At 35.1% G+C, this 22392-nt stretch overlaps 1 protein-coding gene across 1 annotated transcript in view; it reads right to left on the bottom strand.

The window, feature by feature from the left end:
• The window catches only part of CAPZA2 (capping actin protein of muscle Z-line subunit alpha 2), a 54017-nt gene that overhangs the window by 13555 nt on the left and 18070 nt on the right, over window positions 1-22392 (bottom strand). The window contains 4 exon segments of the mRNA NM_001135817.1: window positions 1337-1543; window positions 6871-6934; window positions 12667-12718; window positions 17432-17495. Of these exon segments, the coding sequence (NP_001129289.1) occupies window positions 1337-1543; window positions 6871-6934; window positions 12667-12718; window positions 17432-17495 (387 nt within the window).

Genomic DNA, 22392 nt, shown 5'->3' with positions numbered 1-22392 from the left:
TCTAGAACAAATGAGGACTCTCTAACAAGTACTCCCTTAACTCTCGTTATTCCTCCAAAATAATCCTGATGAACAAGTTATAATTCAAGTAATACATAAGATATTTGAGGTTATGTTGCAATATTTCTCAAATAATTAGAGAGCTAGGTACTTAAGCAGACCATATGAATTTTTGTCCTAACCAGGAAACTTCCAAGAAAGAAATGGGGTATGCTACTGGTGATATTAATAATTACATTGAGAAAGCAGGTATAAACTAGGATATATGGTAGAGTTAGGTTGGAGGGGTAAGCAGAGGCCACGTGGTCACAGGGCCTTTAAGCCACCTTCAAAAGCCTGGACTCTTAAGTCCAGGCAACGGGAAATCTCTGAAGGATTTCAAGCAGGGAATTTTAATGACCTGATTTGCATTTCAAAAGATCACTCTGGCAATGGAAAAGGCCACTGAAGCACAAACTGGGGGTGCTAAAAAAGCCTGTCAGGGTACAAATAATATTATGAAATTTTTAAAAAAGAAATGTATTCCTACTACCATATTTTGTATTTCTTTTCTTTTCTTTTTTTTTTTTTTTTGAGACAGAGTCTCACTCTGTTGACTGGGCTGGAGTGGAGTGGCGCAATCTCGGCTCACTGCAACCTCTGCCTCCTGGGTTCAAGCAATTCTGCCTCAGTCTCCCGAGTAGCTGGGACTACAGGTACGTGCTACCACACCCGGCTAATTGTTTTTTTTTGTTTGTTTGTTTGTTTTTTTTAAGTAGAGACAGGGTTTCACCATGCTGGCCAGGCAGGTCTCGAACTCCTGATCTCAGGTGATCCACCTGCCTCGGCCTCCCAAAGTGCTGGGATTACAGGCGTGAGCCACTGTGCCCAGCCATATATTTCTTGAAAATATAAAAATAGGTTGAACCTACGAAAGAACCACACAAAAAACACAAGAAATGTAACTGTAAAATACAGAAACACATAATTTTACTTCCAAGTAATTTTATTTGTTCTAAGATTTCTGTGACTTAATAAAAATAAGTTTGATCTAAACTGAGACGAGTCATGAATGTAAGATTACAGAATCTCACCGTATCATGCTCCTTTAATCAATGTATCAGAATTTCTACATGGATTTACATCAAGGTACAACCATTTCTCTATTTTAAGCCATCCTAGCATATCTATTTATTATCCAGAATTTCTTGAAAAAATAGTAAACATTCTTAGAAATATTTAAGGAAAAAAATGACATTATACAATGTCAATTCTGTAAGTTACTGTAAATTTTAAGAGACGCTAAAGACTCACATTTACACAAAACACACACACAAAGCTGCTACTGATGACTTACAGTGCAGACTCCATTCGGGTAATGTTCTTTTACGTAAGCTCTCAGAGCAGTTTCTACTGAAGTTCTCCATGATTCAACTGCATTTTCTACTTCACAGGGTCTTGGATCAGTTGCCTCCTTCCTTAAGTGATCAAATTTAAAACAGATTCTGTTCTTTGGATCCAAAAACTTTCCATTTCCCAAGTCGCCATGTTCTGTTATCAATACCTTTGATGATGGAATGAATTTAGAAAAAAAATAAAAAAACAGCATTTCAGTATTGATACATCATAATTACACTCATTTAAGCTTCTTCCTTAAAACTATAAAACAATCCTACTCCAAGCATATATTTTAACCATATGGTACGACTATTAATACTTCAAATGAGTTGACTATACAGACAATGACATTACTCTCATCCAGTGCAGATCAGATTTTCTCCCAATATAACTTCCAGCTACTAGTGAAAAAAAACGCAACCTCTAAAAACACTGTTCAAGTGGGTTTGGTGGGTTTTCTGCTTTGAGAACTCTAACAGTTTACAATGTCTGGTATCAGACTCCAGTTCCTCAAAACTACAGAACTTGTGAGAACCTCCAATCAGGGTGGTTACCTGAATGGCTTTGGTCTGGAGCAAATCCTCTTCGGTGTGTCCCCCACCTTGCCTCTGGGCCCACAGTCTTACCTACTTTGACATATCTGTTTCTTGCTTCTTAAAAACTACATTGACAACTGATTTTAATTGACTTCCAAATATTTAAAAACATACTTCATTTACATAAATTTAAATTATACATCCACAATGCATAATGTATAATCTGATATTTTGTGCTTTATTTAAAAAATTTCCCCTTTTCCTTCTCTTGTAATTCTTCCAGTCTTTGACTCCTTAGCTATGTCGGGACTTATCCATCCCTCTGATACATATCATGCTAACAACACAGGATATACCTTTCTAAATTTTTTTTCATAGTCATAAAATCTTACAGATAAAGATACACACATGTCTATATTTGCATATACACAGAATTTTTTGGTCATTATTTTACTACAATTGATCTTAGCCAAAAGGCCGAGAAGCGACTGGTCATTATTTTATAAGAATGCAATGAAAATGTGTGTGTGTACGTACACACACACACACACACTCTCTCTCTTCTCTGCATCTGGCTTCTTTCAATATAAACATCCTATGGAAATCCCTTAAAGTCAAGTGATACATTTCTCACCATTCTTTTAAATGGCTGCATAATGTCCCATGACGTGATTATAACATAATTTAGTCTGCCAATCCACTACTGATGTGCCATCTCTTTATTTCTGGGCTGTTTCCTTTTTCGGGGAAAGGAGGAACACATTAAAAATGGTGAAATAAGACTGGGTGTGGTAGCTCATGCCTGTAATCCTAGTGCTTTGGGAGACCAAGGGGGCAGGATAGCTTCAGCTCAGGAGGTTGAGACCAGCCTGGGCAACATAGTAAGACCTCATCTCTACAAAAAAAATTTTTAAAATTAGTCAGTCGTGGTGGCATGTGCCTGTAGTCCCAGCTACTCGGCCCAGGAGATTGAGGCTGCAGCGAGCTGTGATTGTGTCACTGCACTCCAGCCTGGGTGACAGAGCAGGACCCAGACTCAATAACAACAACAAAAAAGGTGAAATGAGTATTGCTGTACATATATTTTAACATACTGATGTTTTTATTTCCATTGGATCCTTTTATTTCTATTGAATAAATTCCCAAGCAGTGGTGGTAGGGACATCAGGTATTATAATTTTTAATATATACTCCTGTGACAATCCAAATTTCTACACATATATGAGAGTATGTTTCCATCCATATTACCACCAATGATAGGCATTATAACTCTTTTTTTAGTCTGATGGTAGAAAATATATCATTTTAATTCCACTGACTACTGATAAAACTAAGTATGGCTTTTCACATTTGTGGGTCATTTGCTCTTCTGTGAGCAAATATATTAAAATATTTTTATCTGGTGTCTTTTTCTTATCAATTTATAAGAGTTCTTTAAGGTAGGTTTCATTCTACAGTTAAAAACATTTATAGTAAAATGTCCATCTTTTATACTTCCTGGGTATCCAGTGTTATTTAAGATGGTCTCCCTAGCCCTGTATTGCACATGTAGACTCAGATTTTCTTCTAAAATGTTAGTCACTTTTCACATTTTAAAACCACCTGAAATCTATTTCTGTATACTGTATGTGACAGAGGTCCAACTTAATTTTCTTCTTATAGAAACCAGTTATGCCAATATCTGTATAAAATTTTTCATATATTCTGAGACTAAATTCTGGTTCTCCATGCTGCTCTAATGATTTTTTGTCTACTCCATACAGCACCACATTGACTTAACATTGGCTGTAAAACAACTTGTACTATCTGGTAAGGCAATTCTCCCTCATTGTGCTTAATGGTTTTTTCATAAATATATACATGTATATACACACGCATATATATACACACACACACACACATATTTCTTCGTTATTTCAAGCATGCTTTTTTTCCACATAAACTTTATGAAAATATTGACCAATTAAAAAAAAACCGATCAGGATTCTAATTCAAATTTCATCAAATCCATACATTACTTTTAAAATAATTTAATTTTCTATCTAAGAATGGAATGTAGAGCACCTTTCCATTGGTCAGATCCTGTTTTATGTGTTTCAGGAAGAGTATCACTATTTTCTTTCTTAAAGTTCAGGGGTACATGTGCAGGTTTATTATATAGGTAAACTTGTGTCATGCGGGTGTTGCACAGATTATTTCATCACCCAGGTATTAAGCCTAGTACCCATTAGTTATTTTTCCTGATCCTCTCCCTCCTCCCACCCTTCACCTTCTGATAGGTCCCAGTGTGTTTTGTTCCCCTCTATGTGTCATGTGTTCTCATCATTATCTCCCACTAATAAGTGAGAACATGTGATATTTGATTTTCTGCTAAGATATTTTATTAGTCTGCTAAGAATAATGGCCTTCAGCTCCATCCATGTTCTTGCAAAGGACATAAAGCTTGTTCTCTTTCATGGCTGCATAGTATTCTATGGTGTATATATGCCACATTTTCTTCACCTAGTCTATCATCACTGATATTTAGATTGATTCCATGTCTTTGCTATTGTGAATAGTGCTGTAATGAACATACGTGAGCATGTTTCTTTATAATAGAATGATTTCTGTTCCTTTGGGTATATAACCAGTAATGGGATTGCTGGGTCAAATGGTAAATCTGTTTTTAGATCTCTGAGGAATCGCCACACTGTCTTCCATAATAGTTGAATATACACTCCCACCAACAGTGTATAAGCATTCCTTTTGCTCCGTAACCTCACCAGCATCTGTTATTTTTTGACTTTCTAGTAATAGCCATTCTGATTGGTTTGAAATGGTATCTCATTGTGGTTCTGATTTGCATTTTTCTAATTATCAGTGATGGTGATCTTTTTTCTCATATGCTTGTTTGGCCTCAAGTATGTCTGCTTTGGAAAAGTGTCTGTTCATATCCTTTGCCCACTTTTTAATGCGGTTGTTTTTATCTTTTAAATTTAAGTTCTTTATAGATGCTGGATTTAAACCTTTGTCAGAGGCATAATTTGCAAAATTTGTCTCCCATTCTGTAGGTTGTCTGTTTACTCTGTTGATAGTATCCTTTGCTGTGCAGAAGCTCTTTAATTATATCCCATGTGTCAGTTTTTGCTTTTGTTGCTTGAGAAGACCGTCACTATTTTCTTCATAATCGTATGCCTTTTTTTGATGAAGCTTATTCCTAATCTGTAACTTTTACCATCATTTTAAATTGAATTCCCTGGCCCACTCTGACCCCCACCATTTCTAGTTTCAGGTCCTTACTTGCTGTAATAAAGGACAACTCATGAGTTTTGTATCCTTACCTTAAATTCAGACATCTCCCCAAATTCTTTTATTAATTCTAATAGCTTTTTTTTTTTTGGTTGGGAGTTATATTATTAGAATCTCTTGGTATTCCTAAATATATAAATCATGTCACAAATAAGTTTTCTTTTCCAAATTTTACAAGTTCTCATGTTTTTGTCTTATTTGCTACATCTCCATTTATGATAAATGATAATGCTGATAAGCAGGCATACCTAGCTAATTTTACATTTTAACTAAAATTATTTTAATGTTTTAGTTTATGACATTTACTGTTAATTTTTGTTAAAGTGTTTCATATTTAAGAGGTTTTCGATTCTCTATTTTACTAGAATTTTTATTTTTAATGAGAAAATGGCTACTGAATTTCTCAAATCTCTTTTTACTGTCTATTGATACATCATAAGTTTTTCTCTTTATTAATATGTAAGACCAATATGTCGTACATGGAACCATTTTTGCATTTCTGTAAAAATTCTATTTAGTTTTGGTATATTATTCTTTGGATATATCTCTAAATCCTATTTGTTAGTATCTTACTTAAAGTTTTAAAATCTATAGTCCATGTGAAGTTAGTATACTGTTTACCTTTTTTGTTTTATCTTTTTAGTTTTAAATATTTAATATTAAAATTACACTAGGTTCATAAAGTGACTTTGGAGGCTATCTAACATTTTAAAAAGACACAGCAAATTTTCTTATAGCAATTTATCCCAAAAAATTTGTTAATATAAGAGGTACAAAGATGTTTAATATGGCATTATTTATAGTGGTAAAGAAAAAGTGAAAAAAAAAAAAACCCAAATCTTCCCAGAGATAAAATAAATTTTGCAGATTAATACAATGACACTCTACATAGCTTTGTATACACACACACATATCTATAAATAAGCTTAAAATTTCCCTTTAGTTACAAGTCACCTTCTAGCCTAGTCTTTGCTTGTCCCCCATAACTATGACTACATATTACATAACGACTAATGCCAAATAAAAGCTTTGACATGATTAGCCACTAAGAACTTTCTCTTATGTTCTTTCTTAACCACTTTCGCTTATGTTCTACCTACCAGTTCTTCTTCATAGTGTTTTACATAAGCTGTCCTTCATGCAAGCATGAAATGCATTCATATAATCACTATTTATTAGAAACTCTAAATCAAAAAAAAAATGCTAGTGACCTTTTGTGGGCTTTTCTTAGCTTAGCAAATCTAACTTGTAGTTTGGAAAGAAGAGATTTAATAATCACTAAATGCTAAATTACTCACATGAAGAACTACAGAATTCCAGAGCAACCAAATAATGATATAAATCTACTACACATATATTCTAGACTTTGGATTAATATGGGATTGATTTTTTTCCCAGAAAAAAATAAGAAAGTAGATTTACAGTAATCATTTACTAAAATCTTAAATGAATTACATCTGAGTATTTCTAAAAGGGACTTTCTGCTAATAGTATTACTGGTATCACCAAAAGAAAGTAAAACTTCAATTACTTTGCCCATAAGTGGTTATGATTAAAATATGAATAATTTTTTATCTTGCAGCATACCACTTCACAGCTCTTGCAGGATACCTTAACGGTTATAAACAAAACAAAGAATAGCTAGCTACTGTGTTTATATGAAACATACCTGATCTTCATAACCTTCAATTTTTACTGGAGTAAACTGGTCCAAGTTATACTGTGCAAATGCACTAAAAAAAAAGAAAATGGCAATTACTTAAAATTATATATTTAATGTTTTTTAAAAACAATGGTCAAAAAATTCACCCATCAATAAAGTCTCCTACATTGCACACTGCAAAATAAATAAAATTGTAATTCTCCATTACTGAACTTATACTAACTACAAATAACGACATGCCTATTTTAAAAACTGAACAATGATGTCCAGCTTTCAATGTTTAGCAAAATAAAATTAAATCAGTAAATATAACTGGCCCTTTCATTCAAGACCCTGAAAATAAAGGTTAGTTACTGATAAGAGATGCATCCAATTGTTCAAGTATATATTTAGTATACCAGGAAACAGACTAGGTGCTGTAAGAGATGCAAAGAATACTTAGATACATTCTCTGATCAAAGGCCTACAGGTGAATAAAAGAGAAAATGGATAAACATAACCATAACACAAAGTATGAAGCATAGTAAGAGAATTACCAATGAAGCACTGCAAAGAATGCTTAAAAAAAAAAAAAAAGATTACATTCTGTTGAGGCAACAGTGAGAAGAGAAGAGAATTGGGGTAATTTCTTAATAACTGTGATACTGAAAAACCGACTTGAAAAACTGGATAGGCTCTGGTTTATGGAAATTGGAGGGATGGGCAGAAAAGAGCAGAGTGACCGTATGAGCAAAATGCCTGAGAAAATAAGTTAGGTCCAACATCACAGAAAGCACCAAGCTCAATGCCTGGCACATAGCGGGTGTTCAGTTATATTTACTGAAATGAACTGAAAGGCTCTGAATGATGGAATAATTACTTTATTTGGGAGACAGAGCAGAGTTACAGAAGCTTTTTGAGAAAGGAGAACACAGAAGTACTTCTAAAGAAGATTAATTTGGCAGCAGTGTAGATGATGAATTGGGCAGTGGAGCAACGAGAGCCAGAAAAAGCAGTTAGGCAGTTGCTAAGGTTAAAAACCGCAGTGTGAGGTAGGAAATGGTGACGAGATGGATCCAAGAATAAAGCTACTCTCTATCTACTCCATAAGAGTAAAGAATAATATATTACCATATATATGTATAGAAAAAATTCTCAAGAGTATAAAATATTATCTAAAAGTTGTATTTTTAAATTAAATCTAAAATCTGGGAAATCACTGTCACTTAACGGAAAGGATACTGAGAATTTCCAAACTCAGAAATATATCTCTAATCTACTTGGAAACTTCCAGATTATTCGGGGTGGCCAGGCGTCCACTGAATTTTCAGGTATTAGCTCCTGAGTCTCCTCTAGAAAGGAAAGCCTGGTTGAACAAAGCATTACTGATGAGTTAATAGGAGACTAGTAAATGTAAAAATAGCAAAGTAGAATTAAATTATTAGCTGTCAAATTCTTGATACTGCACGCTCAAAAAAGATGACATTGAATACAGAAGTGTACAAGGGTGAGAAAGAAAAAAGAAGCTATTCACTTCTCATTTTCCTAATTCACGAAAACTGTAATTTTCCTAAGAATAAACTCAATACAGCCAGGGCATTATTAATCCTTAAATGATTTATCCCAAAAGTATGTTTAAAACTAAGTCACTTAGAATTTTGGATTCATTTTCCAGTAAGGTCATATTTAAATAAGTTTAAACAGTAATTTGGGCCCAGGCTGGACTGAAAGCCTTTTATTGCCCGTAATATAAAACGCCATCCACCTCTAACTTGGGAGGAGGGGATAAAGGAAAAATAGGAAATCTGAAAAGGAGACAAATAATATGAAATAGGTTAAAATTTTATCTTAAAGGCTCAAAATAAGTTAAATGGTGACAATTACACAGTACAGTGGAAAAGGTACTCATCTAGGAGTGATAATATCCAAATTTTGCTTCAACCATATCATTAACCAGTACAGGCCACCTCACTTACTTTATAGATATAAAAACAGTAGTTTGGACCAGATAAATTCAAGTGTCTTCAGGTCATAAAACTCACTTCATGCACCCACTCATCATTCATTCATCCACCCCTCCATCTATGCAAATACTTACTGAGCTCTTATTACTATAAGCTAAGCATTCTACTAGACACGGTAAAAACAATGTTCTCCCTGCTCTTGCAGAATTCTGTGGCCCAATCAATTTCTAAGTCACCTGTTACTGTATTTAGATTTTTATACCCTTTCCATCAAGTTGTATCTTATACTTTTCTCCATGCTCTTCCCTAAGTTTAGCCACATCATTTTTCTTACTACTAAAATCCTGTTCATTTAAAACAGCTCAAAAACCACCTCTAAATAGAAATTTAAAATTTCTTCCTTTGGGTTATAAAGCCCTTTCACATGCCTCTATTGTATTTCGTTTCACTTGGTCTAATATTAAACATGTCTGACTCTCCACTGGAAAATCCCTAAAAGGCTTATTTATCTCATCATCACAGCAAAGTCTGGCAATGTCTGTTGAATAAAAAGCTATTTCTGGATGTTTCAAAGTGTTCTTGACTTGACAATACCAACTCTTCAGTATGGCTAATTTTGCTCTGAAACATACTGAGTTGGTACCTTTTTGTAAAGATGTCCCATTACAATCACTCTAAAGAATAATTGTCATGTTTTCCCCACTACAAAAAAGGTAAAGGGCAAAGAAAAAAAAAGGAGATAAAGCAACAAGGCAAAGGTGGAGGAAAGGAGGAAACATACATATATGTGGGAAAGATGTATTTGTATAAAAGAAATTCAACATCAAAAAGTGCAAGTGAAAAAGAAACAGTCTACAGCTATACACTTACCCTAGTGAAACTGCCACTGGAACACATTCTAAATGTTTTTATAATGCCTTCTAAGCTTTTGTTACGTAGTTTTGGATGGCCTCAATGATAGGTAACAAATTATTATCTTTTGAGGACAAAAGTAATTCAGAACTAAGTGGGATGAAGAACAGGGTAACACTACTTTTGCTCAGAAATTATTTCATAGAGAGGACACTGTGAACCAGAGTAATAGCATTCTAAAGTCAAGTCAATCAGTGACTTACAGTATATATTCTGTACTTCACAGACACCCAGAGATGTCTACAACATGAACTCAAATGGGGAGTTTTGAGAAATTGCATACTACTGAAGTCAATCAAACCATTTTTTTTTTTTTTACTAGTAAGCAAACATTCACTGAGATTATAACCACATGCAAAGAAAATCTGAAGTTTCTAGTAAAGGTTTTGATGAGTTTTTTCTGAGGGTCATACTATAAGCATCATATTTTATCACAATTACCGATGTCCTCAAATACTCGTTTACTTAAAAGATCAGAATATCATGTATTTCCTGTTACAATGCACATGAAGTGTGGATCACAGCTGTTCCAGAAATTTGGTTTATAATAAGAGAGAAATGTAGCTCATCTTCAAATTTCTCTTACAACAAATATAATTTATTTAAATTAAATCTAACAATCATTAACAGATCAATAATTCTTTGGACAAATAAAAGTCCCATACTTTCACGTATCTTGAGTCAAATGTATAACTATTTCATGCTATTTATATAAATATGAATAGTACTCTGACTTACCAAGTTTCTCATTTCTTGACTTAAAAAAAATCCACTCATTTTTGCACCACATGAAACACACAACTTATTTAACATAGAGAACACAAAGGAAAAGCTTACTTTGAAAGTATTGTTCAAAAACGCTGTATGTTTCCTTTGCATCCATAAGACTTTTCTCAACATGTTTTATATTATTATAAAGAAAATTAATTTTACTTTAATATATAAAAAGTTTCAATAAGCTTTAAAATATTTAGGAGCAAGTGGTCATTTACTCATAAATTGTTAACTAAAACCAAAAGGATAAACTACACTGATTCCTATGAAGCACTTTAATATAATTAATGGGTGGGAGCAACTCAAGTGTCCATTGGAAGATAAACGGATAAACAAAATGTGCTATACAGATACAATAGAATATTATTAGCCCTAAAAAGGAAGGAAATTCTGACACATGCTACAATATGGATAAACTTTGAAGATATTAGGCTAAGTAAAATAGACCAGTCACAAAAGGCAAATACTATTAAGATTCTACTTATAAGAGGTACCTAGGTTGTCAAATTCATAGGTAGTTGAATGATGGTTGCCTGGGGCTTTCAAGTATCAGCTTAAAAAGATGAAAAAAGTACTGAAAATGGATGGTGGCTATGATTACATAACAATATAAATGTATTAAAGCCACTGATCTGTACACTTAATGGGTAAAATAGTATGTTTTATGTGTATTTTTCCACAATTAAAAAACTGCTATAAATAACAGAAATTTTAATCACAAGCAAAAGCAGATATGCCCACAAGTCTGTTGAACCTCTACCTTCATAAAGGCCATTTTTTATTTTTTAAAGGCTTCAAATGTTCTAACAATAAAATCAGAGAAATTTTCCCTGTCAGATTTTTTTTTTTTTTTTTTTTGAGACGGAGTCTTGCTCTGTCACCAGGCTGGAGTGCAGTGGTGCCACCTCGGCTTGCTGCAACCTCTGCCTCCTGGGTTCAAGCGATTCTCCTGCCTCAGCCTCCCAAGTAGCTGGGACTACAGGAATGTGCCACCATGCTCAGCTAATTTTTCTATTTTTAGTAGAGACGGGATTTCACCATGTTGGTCAGGATGGTCTCAATCTCTTGACCTCGTAATCCGCCTGCCTCGGCCTCCCAAAGTGCTGGGATTACAGGCGTGAGCCACTGCACCCAGCCATCAGTCAGGATTTTACATATTGGGTATTATACTAGGATGAAAAGTAGCTGACTGGATGGATACTAAACTTTCTTTGTAAGACAGAATGCACTACTTCATCATTTTCAAATGAGTAGTAGAATCGGTAAGCCTAAAATAACAGTCTCTAGACCTTATTTTGGGAGAAGTAGGGAGAGAATCAATTATTTCTCTGAAATTGCAGGATAGCTGCGAAAAGTCACGGCTGGGGTCACTGGTGCAAAGACGATGTATTAAGATTTAGAATTGCCTACTTCTTTAAATCACTCAAAAATTCAGTGTACATGTATGTGTCAGGTACTACGTTAGGCATTTATGAGTAAATAAACTCACAACTTTAAAAGCTCTCAAAAGCTATTAGGGTCAAACATAAAAGAAAATGCAAAATCTACATAAAAATGGTAGCAACCACAATTTCTTCCAACTTTGCAAATGCCAAAATACAGTATTAACTGAATGTATAAGGCACTGCTAGACACACAGTGAATAATTTCATGTCATAGTTGTACCTCTAAGTCCTTCTGTGATAAAAAATATTTTTCTCCTACCCTGGCTAGGATATATAAAATCATACACATTTGAACTTGATGTGCAAATATCTATGTCAGAGATTAGTGCTTTAAAAACACTTTTAGGCTGGATGTGGTGGCTCACGCCTGTAATCCCAGAGCTCTGGGAGGCTGAGGCAGGTGGATCACGAGGTCAGGAATTCAAGACCAGCCTGGCCAATAAGGTAAAACCCCATCTCTACTAAAAATACGAAAATTAGCCAGGCATGGTGGTGCGCGCCTGTAGTCCCAGCTACTCGGGAGGCCGAGGCAGAAGAATCGCTTGTACCCGGGAGGCAGAGGTTGCAGTGAGCCGAGATTGCACCACTGAACTCCAGCCTGGACGACAGAGTGAGACTCCATCTCAAAACAAAACAAAAAAACCCACAAAAAACCCCCACACACTTTTAAAGCATCTCTCGTTTTCCCATGTCATTTTAGTTAGGTTAGTATGATAAATAATACTTACTGGGCTGCTCCTTCCCTGAGAAGATTGTCATTATTAAGCAGTAACCGAACATCTGCAAAACAATTATGTTATCTACATTATTATTGTTATATGTTTCAAGAATGTAATGAATGCAGATTGTTTTGGTGATGTATTAACACCTCCCACCCCAAACACAAGCAAGATCAAAATATCACTCATGACCAAAATAACCAAACACACACCATAGTATTAAAAAAAAAAGGTTTTGGTTAGTAAATATGAAGTGGAATGAAATAGAAATACATACTTGTTTACACCCTTAACAGTCAATGCAGGCAGACTAAAATCCAAGCTTGTCCAACCCATGGCCTAGGATAGCTCTGAACGCAATCCAACACAAATTTGTAAACTCTAAAACATCGTGAGTTTTTTTTTAAGCTCATCAGCTATTGTTAGTGTATTTTATGTGTGGCCCAAGACAATTCTTCTTCTTCCAATGTGTCCAAAAGATTGGACACCCCTGCTATATGTAATGTATCTCCAAGGAACTAAAGGGTAGATGAGCTCCACTGGAAATATGGTATGTTAAAGTCTGCAGAAAAGATTTAGGATTATTCTTATTTTTGAAGGTGACTTCAAAAACAGCATTTTTATTGAAAAAAATCCAAGCACTTTGTAAAACATAAAAGAAAAAAGTCAGGTACGGCTCTCATCAAAAAACCAAATTCTTTTCTAGTCTTACTGTATTTTCTTTCATTATTTTTCCTAAGCACCTGGCTATTTTACTTAGTTGCAATTATAAAGTAAATAATACAATGTATTCTAATTTTTCATTAGATGAAAATAACACAAACAACCTAAATATCTTCCATTAAGAAACTGGTTAAATGTAAAAAGACTATAATTCTTACATAGAGTGTGAAACTAGGCAGCCATGAAAAATAATGTACACTTATATTTACCAACATGGAAATACATTTGTAATATAATAAACAGGAAGAGAAAAATTTAGTATGTATATTATCATATTTATGTATTGTTAAATATACTTGTTAGTTGAGAGATGTTTGAAGTAATTCATTTGAACAACAGGGAACTGGAAGGTAGAATTTTTTGTGAAGTTTAGATTCTTTTTTGTACTTTGGAAAGTTTACAATGACTATGAATCATTTTTACAATAAAGCCATTTCAAAAGAAAAAACCCACTGCCTATTCACATACCTCACCTCTTTTCAGCAACAGGTCCTTATTTAAAAAACAATATCCTGGCCGGGTGTGGTGGCTCATGCCTGTAATCCCAGCACTTTGGGAGGCCGAAGAGGGTGGATCACGAGGTCAGGAAATCAAGACCATCCTGGCTAACACGGTGAAACCCCGTCTCTACTAAAAATACAAAAAACTAGCCGGGCGTGGTGGCGGGCACCTAGGGTCCCAGCTACTTGGGAGGCAGAGGCAGGAGAATGGCGTGAACCCGGGAGGCGGAGCTTGCAGTGAGCTGAGATCACGCCACTGCACTCCATCCTGGGCAACAGAGCGAGACTCCGTCTCAAAACAAACAAACAAACAAAAAACAATATCCTTTGCTAACCACTGAAATAGTACTATTTTAATTTTGAAATTAACTGATTTTAAACAATGGATGCTTCTGCCTAAAAAACTATTTTAAAAAATAGAGAAATTTATAATTACTGTTATTTTTATCCCACAAAGTGGGAAGTTCTATTTGATAAATTTATCATCAATAGTTTAAACATAATGAACAGCGATATTGCATGGACAGTATGCCTATTCCAGTTCCAAATGGGTAAATGATTGAAAAACAAGATCTATTTGTCAGCTCTACTCTGGAAAAAAATAATAAATCCATGCTTTTATCATAAGAAGAGTAGAAGAAATAAAAAGAGGATAATTTGAATAAAATATTTCTCTTAAAGAAGAAATCAGGCTGTGGCTCCAAGTCAGGCAACACATAAACCACAGGGTGGAGGACAGGAGACTTAAGGAATGTAGATTTCAGAGCCCTAGTCCAGATCTATGACTATATGTTTGAGATGTTTGAGAATGAAGACCAGAAATCCATGTTTCGATGATTCTAACACAGTCAGCCTAGGAAACAGCATTTGGGAACCATCTAACTGTTAAGGTTTTATTAACTTTGTAATTCTAAAATTTTGTGGCTCTTTTTGGAATCATTCTGACACTGTGGTTTTCAATAAAAATAGAAAATAATCACATTCATATCATATTTACCTTCAAATATTTCTTTTCTAACTCTTTTTTTTTTTTTTTTTTGAGACAGAGTCTCACTCTGTCACCCAGTCTGGAGTGCAGTGGCGCGATCTTGACTCAATGCAACCTCCGCCTCCTGGGTTTGAGCAATTCTCCTGCCTCAGCCTCCTGAGTAGCTGGGATTCCCAGGCATGCACCACCCACACCCTGCTAATTTTTGTATATACATATATATATATATATATATATATATTTTTTAAAGTAGAGATAGGGTTTCACCATGTTGGCCAGGCTGGTTTTGAACTCCTGATCTCAGGTGATCCACCGGGCTTGGCCTCCCAAAGTGCTGGCATTATAGGCCTGAGCCACCATGCCCACCCTTTTATCTAACTCTTAAATATTCTTTCAGTTAAAATTTATTAGATAAATCCTATATCCCCACTTCTATTCCATAGCTTACCCTCTACCCAGGCCTATTTAATAGGCTCATCCTAAATGCCCAAATTTACTACAACTCAACAGAGAATATATTAACTCAATGTCAATTTTAAATGAGACTTAGGAAAGCAATTTCTAGGATGCATACATTCTTTTAGGACTTTCCTGATTAAATATGCAGGGCATTTAACTCAAGGTAAGAAAAGTATGTAGAAAATTTTTCTTAAAATTCTGTTTATTCTTGGCTCTGTGAATTGTAATTGGGAGGCTACTGACTTTAGTGCAGTCTCACCATTATCAATTTAAGTTACATGCCACTTTTTGACCCTAAGGAGGAAGAGACTATCTTCTTTAATCCCCCAACCATCAAATGTATTAATGTATATGTAGGTTACAGAAGCTGAATATTTAAAAAGAAGTGAAATCTTACAGGAAGTAAAAGTACTTCTGAATTCTCTCCAACTCCCCAGTTCACTACATGAGATTTTGTAGTTATATTAAACAGCAGATTTTAATTTCCGGATTTTTTTACAATGCCAATTTTCCATTCTGCCTTCTAAGTACAGCTCAGTAGTTAAATTTTAAAATGCATAAGAACTGCCATATGTAATTGTATGCACTAAATCATGTATTATTGTAGTTTGTGGATGACCCCAGGGATTTCTAGGGTAATTTTAACTTTATACAACTTTTGCCTCACTTTCTGACTTTCAAAACTAATCTTTTCTGAGGTGAGATTCCATTATATCTTTTTTTTTTTTTTTTGGTAGAGATGGGGAGGGGGGTCTCACTATGTTGCCCAGGCTGGTCGCAAACACCCGGCCTCAAGCAATCCTCCTGCCTCAGCCTCCCAAAGTGTTGGGATTACAGGAGTGAGCCACAGTGCCCAGTCCTATATCTTATACTAAGAAAAAAAAAATGATTAAACTTCTTAAAAAACATTTAACTAGTTTACTATGGAGTAGAATGTTTAAAAAACTGAAACTGAAGAGCTCTGTGTAAATTCACTTTTAAGACACGGTGAAGTTCAAATATATATGAAGAAGAAACAACAACACATTTATAGATAGTACTTGAAAGTAATGTATTCTTCTAACTACTTAAGAAGTTTTATAAAGAGATCACTACAGGCCATTTTTCTTTCAGGCATGTTGTTCTCACTGCTGAGGAGCAGCTATTGCTACAGTCTATAGTAACCAGGAGACTTTACAGCAGTTTAAATTTCAGATCTATGGGTGAATAATTATAAAAACGTCTGCCAGTGAAGTTTAAAGGAACGCATACTGTGAAGTGATTTACAAGACATAATTTAAATAACAAATTGTTTTTACATGTGCTATCATGCTCTATGCAGGATGAAAATGTTTTTTCCCTTTTTCTTTTGGTTATTCATACCGATCTCATACGATTTTCTTTAAAAGAAATACAAAAATTCCTTTCACAATTCCAAAAAATATATGGTCATGATGAAACTTTTGTTTGTTTGTTTGTTTTTGTTTTTTTGAGATAGGGTCTCACTCTGTTGCTCAGGCTAGAGTGCAATGGGTGTGATCTCGGCTCTCTGCAACCTCCTGAGCTCAAATGATTCCCCAACCTCAGCCTCTCAAAACAGGAGCATGCCACCACACCTGGCTTTTTTTGTGTGTGTGTGTAGAGACAAGGTTTCACCATACTGCCCAGGCTGGTCTCGAACTCCTGGTCTCAAGTGACCTGCCTGCCTCATCTTCCCAAAGTGCTGGTATTACAGGAGTGAGCCACTGCACCTGGCCTGTTGTCTTTTTAAACTATTTAAGAGTTCTATTGAAGAAATATCTACTATATGCGTTTATAGTTTTACTTAAATAAAACAATTTACCAAAAAGACTCTCCTTTCCCAGAATGAGGATATATTCTAGTCAGTGATATGAATAAAATTTATTTCAGGCTTTAAAAGGGTTAATTTGCTAACAGAATCATCATATATAAATAAATACATTATATTCTAGCCATTACAAAATCCAGACTAACATATTGTCATTGTAATTCAGAAAACACAGATTTTTCTGCATACTCTTCTTAGCTTATTTTGATTATTTTGGTTTTCTTTTAAAAAGAGGGCTTGATATATCAAGCCTAGTGTTATAAATCAAACACTCACCATTAAAAACTTCATTAAATTCTCCAGGAGGGGCATGAATGATGAATTTTGCTGCTATACGCACCTGAAACAGAAAGAAAGATATAAATGTTCCATATCACAGGCTTCTGCTAAAATAAGCACAAAACATGCAAAATTATATTATTTTGTGTTTGGTGGTGGACCCCCACCTCTCCCCACCAAACACTGGGTCACAGAAGTGTTCTGTGTTGATTGCTGTGCTGAGTGGGAGAATACAAAAAAAAAAACATAGATGTTTTGTCCACACACAGACATGATACCAAAACCATGATCCATTAAAAACAACAACAACAACAACAAAAAAAACTGGTGAGCTGGACTTATTCAAAATGTAAAACCTGCTCTGTGGAAGACTTCTGTTAAAAGAATGAAAAGACAAGTTTACAAACTGGAGAAAATATTATCAAATTGCATATTCAACAAAGGATTTTTATTCAGAATATATAAAGTACCCACAAGACTCCAAAAGTAAGAAAACAGTAAGCAGAGGACTTGAATAGACACTTCGCCACCAAAGAGGATATATAAGACAGATAAGTGCACAAAAAGATGCTTAATATCATTAGTCAGTAGAGAAATGAATATTGAAATCACGAAATATTACTACATACCTAATAGTATGGCTAAAATAAAAAGGACATAACACCCAGTGCTGGTGAGGATGCAGAACAGGAACTCTCATACATTTCTGTGGAAATGCAAAATCATTCAACCAGTATGGAAAACAGTTTGGCCATTTCTTATAAAATTAAGCAAGCACACACCACAGGACACAGCAATCCCACTCCTAGGTATCTACCCTTCAGAAATGCAAACTTATTTTCATATAAAAACTTATACATAATTGCTCAAAACTGGAAATAATCTACCACCCAAATGTCCATAAATGGGTGAACAGACAAATAAACCGTGGTATATCTACACAATGAAATAACACTCAGCAATAAAAACGAACAAACCATTAATATATGTGACAACTGAAATGAACCTCAAAAGCATTATGCTGAATGAAATAAGTCAATCTCAAAAGGTTACACAGTAACTCTACAGTATTCCCTATATATGACATTCTCAAATAAACAATATTAGAGCAATGAAGAAAAGATGGATGGTTGCTAGAAGCTGAGGGGTGGGGAAGGGGAAGAGTTTGACTACAAACAGAGAAATGAGACGGGGAAAAAGAAACAGAGTTCCGGGGTTGATGGAACTGTACTAGTATGTATCTAGATTTTGGTAGTGATTACATTGATCTATACATGAGCTAAAAGTCATCAAAAAAGAGTACTCACTATATGCTAATTGAAAAAATAAAATTTTTTATGTGTTTTCAAAACATATTGCTTCTAAAACGTTTAAGAGTACTATTAAAACGTAAAGTATAAATAGCAATTTTAAAAAGGCAAAGAGAGAGTAGGGTATAGGCCACTGTGCATGCCAAACATACACTGGAGTCTATTATGATTACGTAAGTATCTTCATTTCCTTATCCCCTTTCTGCCCCATCCCCTTCCTATTGAGAGAAGGAGTTGTTAGGAAGTATTTATACTGAAGTCTTGATCACTATCACAGGCAAAAATTGAAAATGTGATAACAGAACACTTTTAGAATTTTGAGGTAATTATTTTTAATACTCCTAATGACTTATACAAACACTACCTATAAAACTGGCTAAATTAAATTCCTGATAGCAAGCAGTATACATATAGCATATTTAGTAATGCATTTAACTAGTTGAGCTTTAAAAATTTTAGTTGTTTCCAAAAAAGGCAATATACCATTTAGAATTTTCGTCAGCTCTATTTTGGGTTTTCACCAAGAAAGCAAAAATGATCTGTACTGCATTTTTATCCTACGAACTTATTTGCCCTTGCTGTTGCACTAAATGTACACAGTAATCAAAAGGTATTACTGGACTTCCACAACATCCAAAGTGAATGGTGGGTCAAAAGTACCACTAAGGGTTGGGAGGTCAAGGGAGCAGACTGGCTGAGAACCCCAAACACAATGTGGATTAAACCAGCTGTGCCTGAAATACTTTAATCTGGTTCTTTCTGAATTTCAAAAGGTAAGAATCTGACCTTTGGATTTCTCAGGCCCTAGACAAAAGAAAGGATGTCTCTCACAGTAAAAGTTTTGACTGTTTTCCTAAGAAGATATTGTTCAACCATCCAGGTATTTTTTATCCACTGCTACAGACTCAACATTCCTCCTCGCTGACTTTAATTTTAAAAATTATTTATTCTAGCTCATTTCTAAATGCAAAAAAGAAAAAAAAATACCAGTTAACAAGAATAGGTAGGTCCCAAGAGTAGAATTTCTGAAAATAATTACAAATGTATTTCCTTAAAGTTTATCTAACAAACATGGAGGGTAAGTGAATACATTCTATTTACCGTTGGGAATTACAGCTTTTTAAAAAGAATCTAGTGAGTTATTAGATACATTTCTAGGCCCACTGCTAAATGTTTTTTTTCCTTATCCACCATCTTCCTCCACATGTTATTCTTCAAAGTCAATTCTGGACAAACTGGAGTCAAAATCACGAAAGAATTATTAGTTTTATTTTATTTCTAATCTAATTCTGGATTTTCGGGGCATGGTTTTGTTGGGGACCAGTGGCTACAGGTGGGAGATTAACTCTATCCCTCCATGATAAAGTCCCTGGCAGCTGACAAGCATACCTCACAACAATCACATCAAGAAGTATAGAGTAGTTTTGAAAAGTTAACCTATAGAGATTCAAGTATAACCTGAGTTAAATCTTGAAATTACATTTTTTCTCTTGATTCCAAATATTATGTGGTATGAAATATACACATAAGTAACAAATATAACATAAAAAATATGCTCCATTCTATTGTGCTTCTTGTAGAAGAGCACACATCACTAGTCACTATAAAGTGACCTATACAGAAGATAAAATTGGGGTGTTCAGAAAATATCCAAAATACATGTGAGCCCTGAGAAAAAAAATAATTTCTGCCCATCAACTGTCTGAGACAATACAAACGTATTACTGTCAAACAATATGTTTTCGTATCTTGTTTTTCTTATGGGCTTACTTTTTTGTAAAAAAAATAATAATAATAATTCTTCAAGCAACCCATTCCATAATGGTAGTAATGAATGGTAACCCACAGAATAAAACAAGAATCTATGAGTCCATACTGGCATAAAGAAATAAACTAACAAATGGAGGAAAATGAAAAGCCCTTCATCATAGAATTCCAATTAATAAATGTAAAAGGAGGGACTGAATTAGAAAACCACCTTGGGTGACCACCACAGTAATTCTTGCAAGCAAAAAATCATCAAGGGAGGCTAAAGTTGGTGGGCAGAATAATAAAACAACAGGATATTTACATGGTTTGTAAGTATCTTCCCAGGTGACACTTAATTACTAAAGAATAGTAATTTTACATTGAGGAAACTTGCCATACACCACCTTTACCAAATAAATGATCAAAGTTATCAACAGTAATAAGAAAAACTGAAAAACTGACATCAAGTGCCCCCTGAGAGTATATACTGAGAACATATCACTTCTGTGACACTCCTGCCAAAAATTCATAGGCTGAATCTAATTATCAGGAAACAAACTAAACTTGAGGGACAGCCTACAAAATAATCAGTCTGTACTCTTCAAAAGAGTTAGGGTCATGAAAAATAAACAATGCTGAGAAACTGTTCCAAATTAAGCAAGACCAGAGACATTACAACAAAATTGAATGTGATTCTGGTTTAGATCCTGGACCAGGGTGGGGGTGGAGGGGAAGGTGCATTAGTGATGTAATTTTTTTTTTTTTTTTTTTTTTTTTGAGACAGAGTCTCACTCTGCTGCCCAGGCTGGAGTGCAGTGGTGCGATCTCGGCTCACTGCAAGCTCTGCCTCCCGGGTTCATGCCATTCTCCTGCCTCAGCCTCCCAAGTAGCTGGGACTACAGGCACCCACCACCACGCCCGGCTAATTTTTTGTATTTTTAGTAGAGACGGGGTTTCACCATGTTAGCCAGGATGGTCTTGATCTCCTGACCTCGTGATCCACCCACCTCGGCCTCCCAAAGTGCTGGGATTACAGGTGTGAGCCACCGTGCCCAGCCTGATAATTGTACTGTAGTTTTGTAAAAGAATGCCCTGAATACAGTCAAGTATTTAAAGACGGGGGAAAAAAATTCCTTCTCTACTCTGAGGTTGCATGGTTTCTCCTGTATTTTTTCTAACTTTAAAGTTTTGCTCTTTGTACTTAGTTCTTCAATCTGTCCAGGATTGATTTTTGTGTCTGATGTGCGATAGGGCTCTATTTCTTTTTTATTATACTGTTATATGGATAAAAAGAAGTTAGCAGTCATCATTCAAGTAGTAATTGTTAAGAATGTGACTTCCTCAAGAAAGTCCTAAATATTCAATAATATTAGCAGGCAGCAAGAAGTGATGTTATTCTAGAATTTAATAGAGGCTTTGGTTAACACTACAAAAATATCCATGTAAGTAATGTGAAAGCAAATTAATATTCTAATCCTCCTCACCAACTGACTTTAAAGACTTTCCATGGTCACTGTGGTGGATCACGCCTGTAATCCCAGCACTTTGGGAGGCCAAGGTGGGCAGATCGCCTGAACTCAGAGGTTGGAGATCAGCCTGGCCAACAGGGAGAAACTCTGTCTCTACTAAAAATACAAAAATTAGCCAGGTGTGGTACTGGACACCTGTAATCCCAGCTACTCAGGAGGCTGAGGCAGGAGAATCGCTTGAACCTGGGAGGATGCAGTGAGCCGTATCACACCACTGCACTCCAGCCTGGGCGACAGAGCAAGACTGTCTCAAAAAAAAAAAAAAAAAAAAAAAAAAAAAAGGCAGGTTACAGTGGCTCATGCTTATAATCCCACCACTTTGGGAGGCCGAGGCGGGTGGATCACCTGAGGTCAGGAGTTCAAGACCAGC

Source organism: Pan troglodytes, chromosome 6 (genome assembly GCF_028858775.2).
Source record: "Pan troglodytes isolate AG18354 chromosome 6, NHGRI_mPanTro3-v2.0_pri, whole genome shotgun sequence".
Lineage (NCBI taxonomy): Eukaryota > Metazoa > Chordata > Mammalia > Primates > Hominidae > Pan > Pan troglodytes.
The sequence above is the reverse complement of the archived record's forward strand: the minus strand, read 5'-3'. Positions and strand labels throughout refer to the sequence as shown.